Raw genomic sequence first — 5,928 nt, 5'->3', positions numbered from 1 at the left:
CTTCTTGGCCTTTTGTTGGTCTCATCTTCCTTCCTTGCCTTATTCCCTCCCAGAGAAGCAGAAGGGCACAAGAGGTGAATGAGGAGTGGAGGTCAGGTTCAGGAGACTGTGAAAGGAAGACAAGGAGGATTTAGGTCTTGTCAGGAGACTGTCAATGTGGGTTGGAGATTGAGAGATGTTGTCAGTGGCAGTGACCTGAGGAGAGGAGGAAGGGCAAGTTAGTGGCCTCAGAGAGTGGGGGTATTGCCTCACCAGGAAACAGCTTAGGTATGGCTACCCAAGATGGGAACATGGGACCTCCTGGTCCAAGTCACCTTCCTAGACCCATCTGCCATCACCCTGTACTGCCAGGTTACTAGGCACTGTCCTTGACACTATCCCCCTAGGGCACTGAAATGCTGTGACCAATGTTCCCTCCCCCCACAGCAAGGCAATAGTTCAAATGAGTTGTCTCACTTGGAGAAAAAGAGAACCCAATCAGTTTCTGCCTCTGTAAGAGAAATATCCAGGGCCTCCTTGGATTAGGGAAGAGCTAAGGTCAAGACCTCTGCATGTGTCATGGGATATGAGCTCATCCTCATTATACTGGGTGGGGGCTGGACAGTTACCCAGACTCATCATGTGCACCCGGGGCCTATGAGATCACTCACACAGACACTGAGAGACTCTCCCCCATATACATGTATGTTTGTCCCCTAAATGGGGCAATCTGAGGGCAGAGCATGGAGCTTCTGAGCCCCTAAAAGGCCAAGGCTTCTCCAACGCCTCCCCTGCACACACATACTTCCTCAGCATCCCACTCCACCCTTCTCCCCACACCCTGGCTTTGCCCAGTGGCCAAAGGTTCACACACATTGTCTTCCCCCCAAAGCCCTCATTATGCTGTGAATCAGAGGGCGGGAGGCAGATCTGGCAGGTAGGAGCCCCTAGAAACCCATAAGACCGGTGTGACTTCCTCGAGCAGGGTCTGCTGCCCTGGGACTTACTGTCAAGTGCTGGGAGAGGCAGATTCCTCCCATGTGAGGTCAGCATCCAAGTGCAAGTCATGGGTGCCCATGTGAGGTGCCTGGCAAGTTCTTCATGGAAGAGGGGAGGCAGAAGGCCTGAAGAGGGCTTTTCCTGCCCCAGAAGAGAGCTCACTCCTATGCTGCAGGGAGGGCAGTGAGATTCTGAGTGGGCTCAGGGAACAGACTGGGCAAAGGCAGAGGGTGGTGTTCCAGAGCCAGCGAACACTCCATCTGTCTCTTCAGACTGAGCCCCAGAAACATAGCAAAATTAACACTATGAATAGATCTACTGGGGGCTGGAAGGGAGATGCAGGTCCGAAAACCACTGGGAATCAGGACACTCTTCAAAATTAGTCTCAGAAATGAATATTTGCTTTCATATCATTCTAATATTTCCTTTTGATCAGGTTGTAAAGAAGAGAGTTTAAATAAATGATGTCTACACAATAAGCTATTACCCAACCATTAAAAAGAAAGGCAAAGTCACAATTCGATCTTGTTTATGCACACATGCGCACATACTCAATGCTAAAGTGTATGAGAACAGTGCTTCTCTCCAGGTGCTGAGATTCACCATTTTTTCATTCCTTCAGCTAATATTTATAGAGCAGTTTGTGTATGTGGTGGTTATGATAAATTTGGGGGACATGGCAGAAAGCATAACAGGCAAAACCCCTGCCTCACGAAGCTTATTTTGCAATGGGAAAGATAAAAAAGAAACACATGAACAAATGCAAAAAGGGATCTCAACTGTTATTAGTGAAATGAAGTGAACCAGAAGATAAGCCTCCAGATAGGGAGCCGAGGAAGGCTTTCGGGCAGACCCAGCACTTACACTGAAGCCAAAAGATACACAGAGCCAGGGACCCTGCAGAAGCCTGTCAGCAAAGAGAGAATAGACACCAGGCCCTGAGGTGGGAACCCCTAGACTTGTCCTAGAAACTGAAGATACCTCACGAGGGTCTTTGAAACCATGATAGTGAGTTTGGATTTTATTCCAGATGAGCTGGGTCACTTTTGGCATTAAAGAAGGATGAGCTCCACCCCTATTCTGAAGGATTGCTATTTTTAGACAATGGTTTGGAGAAAGCAAAGGATGATTTCGTTTTGATCTTTATACTTTTATGCATTCTAAAAATAATTATAGAAAAAAAGCAATAAAAAACATTATAAAATTATAGATTTTAAAATTATAAAAAGCAGTATTATATATTGTCTATTTAATACCTGTTTCCTTGTACGGAGTCATCCATGCTTTGAAGTATTTATGAGCATGATTTTCTAGAGAACTTCTGTAAGTACAAACTTGGGCATGGGACCTAGCCAACTTGTAGCCCTACAAGTCTTCTATTTGACCCTTCTGGTCTGAAGTCTGACCCCCTCAGAACTGGATTTGTTTCCACACAGAATGGGTTATAGATATGTCCTGAGAGCAGAAGGACTGTGGGCAAGAAGCTAAGGGAATCCCCAGCAACCCCATCCCTTCACAAGATGTGATTCTTCCCACCCTGACACCACATACCCCAGCCTGAACATCCCAGAGAGACACATAACTTTCTATCCTATGCTCTTGTAAATGAATCTCCATGCCTAATTATCAGGCTGGCCCCGTTTTACAAGTGAAAAAAATGAGATTCAGAGAAAAGGCATAGCCAAGGTCACAAAGCAATAGGAAAGGGGACCAGTCTCCCAAGATGCCTCCCTCACCTCTCCATGCCCATGTCAGATGAGTACCATAGGAATGGTGGAGCCCCCAGAGCTCTCTGTGTGTTTCTGTGAAAAGGGCCCCTGAGGGGTTTTCTGTTTCAGGTGCCTATGATGAGTCAGGAAGGGGCTGAAGGAAGTTGACCAACTTGAGTGGTGAAACCAGTCCATCTCCTTCAACCAGAGAAGGAGGCTGGGCTGGGGAACCATATAAAGGGCACCCTGGTCCCTGCTCAGCTCAGAACTCCACTAGAGGCCTCTGCAGCCATCCCCACTGTGAGTCCTGTAAGTATTCGCTGGGAGGACTGGGGCTGGCACCAGGGGTATCCAGCACACCAGAATGTGGCTAAGGGTGGCCAGCCTCGGTGGTACATGGGTCACTCTTAGGCTGGATTCAACTGAACTACATGTCTTTCTAGGAGGGCTCAGGTCCCTGTGTTGAAGGACAAATGGCATGGCATGGAAACATGGAAAAGAGCAATCATTTCTCCTCCTGTCCCATCTTTTCTTGGTTTGCTGTTTTGGACTGTGTGGTGGTGGTGGTGGTGGTGGTGGTGGTGGTGGTGTGTGTGTGTGTGTGTGTGTGTGTGTGTGTAGAGAGAGAGAGAGAGAGAAAGAAAGAGAGAAGAGGTAAGGTGAAGGAGAGAGGTAGTATAGCTAATTTCTTCCCTGAAACTGTTTGATTTGGGTTGACTATAATTGCGCTTTCTTTAGGGGGACAGAGGTTTGAGGGAAATGCACATAACTTTTGTTGTGCTGCAGAAGGGAGAATGGCAAATGGGGCAAATCTTCTATTTGGAGAAACCCAGGCAAAGTAGGAGCAGGAAAACCCACCTTAGAAGTATAGGACTCAGAAGAACTGGCTCTATGTCCCAACAAACTTCCAGCCCCTCTTCCCACCCCACCTCCCAAGTGCTAGGGCTGCAGCTAAATCTCTGAAGGTCATGAGAGAAACCTCTGGAGTTGAACGGGCCGATCTGCTAATTTTACAGAAAATAAATCTGAGGCCTCACAGGATTAAATGAACTGCTCAGAAATATACAGCCTTCCACTGGGACCCTTCAACTGATCAGATATTGTGTGAGTAGTCCAGGGTATGTGCCACAACTCCTCTGATCCTCTGGCATGGACCACTGATTTTCCAGAACTCAAGAGTCCTCCAGGAGGCTCCTCTTTTCCTAGGATCTCACGTCTTCCCATCATAACCCCAGAACTCATCTCTCCTTCTTGGTCAAAGGAGGTCAAAAGTAGAGGCAGAGGCAAGGAGTAGTTCAGAAATGGCACCCAGCCTACCATTACCCAGCACCTTGGAAGCCAGATCTCTTTGTTGACTGTTTCTGGGAACAAGAGGCTCCCAGAAGGGCCTTTCTCAGCCCTCCCCTCCTCCCTTCCACTCTACCACTTCTGGGGGAACAGTCACCAGAGTGGGCAGGGAGGCTCCAACCCAAGGGAAGAAAAGGGGTGCTGAGAAACAAATCTCTTGTGCAGATTCTGGGGTTTCATTGACACCCTCTGCCTTCAGTCACCCTTCTGACTCCTTCTGGTTTTCAGGTTGATCCTAAAGCAGTTTCCAGGATGTCCCAGCAACACACTCTGCCAGTGACCCTGCCCCCTGCCCTCAGTCAGGAGCCCCTCAAGCCTGTGTCTCCTCCCATCGATACTCAACAAGAACAGGTGAAACAGCCGACTTCACTACCTGTCCTGTGCCAAAAGATGCCCTCTCCACTACCAGGGAAGGTTCCCTTGGGGCATGGGGAGAAACATACAAGTCTTGTGAAGGGGGCACCCGAGCAACAGTGTGAGCCACAGGAGCAGGAACAGCAGCAGAAACAACAAGAGTCACAGGAGCAGAAACTGCACCTGGAACAGTGTCTGGAACAGCATCAGGAACAACAAGAGTCACAGGACCAGAAACTGCACCTGGAACAGTGTCTGGAACAGCAGCAGGAGCAACAAGAGTCACAGGAGAAGGAACTTCATCTGGAACAGGAACAACAGAAGGAGGAGCTACAGCAGCAGGAACAGCAGCAGAAAAAGGAACAGTGTGAGAAACATCAGGAAGCAAAAAATCTGGAGCAGCAGCTAGAGCAGATAGGAGCACAAAGGAAGCAGCAGCAAAAGGAACAGCTGGAACAGGAAAAGAAGCTCGTGGACCAGCACCTGGATCAAGAGCCAGCACAGAGAAATGAACAACTGGAAAAGAAAGAAGAGCAGGTGCTGGAGCAGCAGGGGCAGCAGGAGGGGCAGCTGGAGCGGCCTGCCTTTGTCCCAGCTCTGGGTCAGGTCCAAGAGCCCCTGAAGGGAGAAGTCCTGCCCCTCACAGAGCAGCAGCACCAGAAGCAGGGGGTTCATGACCCTCCAGAACACCAGTGAGCACCCCCAGGACCCCAGAGGCTCTCACGTATCTCAAGTCCCCAGCCCTCGTGGCCCACCTCCTCTGTGAATCCACCTGACCCTGTACCTCTGTTTCCCTGACAGGGCTGGGGGAAAGGGGAATTATGGCTCAGCACCCACCCCTCAAGAGCTCGTCCCATCCTCAGGTGGCCAGAACCTCTGCCTGAGGAGACACTTACTACTTACTACACTAACTCTGACTTTGTCCCCAGGATTATAGCTGAATCTGTGAGTGTGCACAATAATACAAAATAAATCCTGGAAGTTCTGGGATCCTGTATTCTCTTTGTCTTTTCTCCTCTATCTCTCACCTTATAAAAACCTGTGTAGGGGTCAATGGATGTAACAGACTCTCTTGGCTAATACCCAAAGGAGGAAAGGCATCTTTAATTCTGCTCCCCAAACCACCCAATACATATATTGGCTCATCAGCTTCTTAAAAGGAAACCAAACCAATTCCAAACCAAAACAACTTCACTCATTCACCTGAAAGCAATGCTTGCCAATTGCTGGTCATGAAGCAGGGACAAGTTAACCTGGAAGGGAGGAGGATCTGTTCACCTCAGGCCAGCACTGCCTTATGCCACACACCAGGCTCAGTCTTAGCCCCTGGCCAAGCTCAGCCTAACAACTCTGATCTCCACTCAACTCCTTACTTTAGGGAGGGCTCTAGGAAGACACCAGGGAGGTATGGGGCTTCAGCTGGGTTCTGGTCCCTTTCCGAGTGTACTCTGTCAGATGCCTTCCAAGAGTGTGATGAACTATCTAAGGAAAACTTTAGAGAAGTGAAAGAAGCAGAATTAAGCAAAGTGGGAAGGGGAGA

General features: G+C 49.0%; 1 protein-coding gene across 1 annotated transcript; it reads left to right on the top strand.

Annotated features, from left to right (window-relative positions):
• The first annotated feature begins 2,955 nt into the window (after positions 1-2,955).
• Positions 2,956-5,378, top strand: IVL (involucrin). The gene is made up of 2 exons (XM_025983313.2): positions 2,956-2,996; positions 4,263-5,378. Exon 2 carries the CDS (start codon positions 4,287-4,289, stop codon positions 5,082-5,084), a length of 798 nt encoding a protein of 265 aa, XP_025839098.2. The 5' UTR covers positions 2,956-2,996; positions 4,263-4,286; the 3' UTR covers positions 5,085-5,378.
• The last annotated feature ends 550 nt before the right edge of the window (positions 5,379-5,928 follow it).

This window comes from Vulpes vulpes, chromosome 8 (assembly GCF_048418805.1).
Source record: "Vulpes vulpes isolate BD-2025 chromosome 8, VulVul3, whole genome shotgun sequence".
Classification (NCBI taxonomy): Eukaryota; Metazoa; Chordata; class Mammalia; order Carnivora; family Canidae; genus Vulpes; species Vulpes vulpes.
This window is presented reverse-complemented; position numbering and strand designations above follow the sequence as displayed.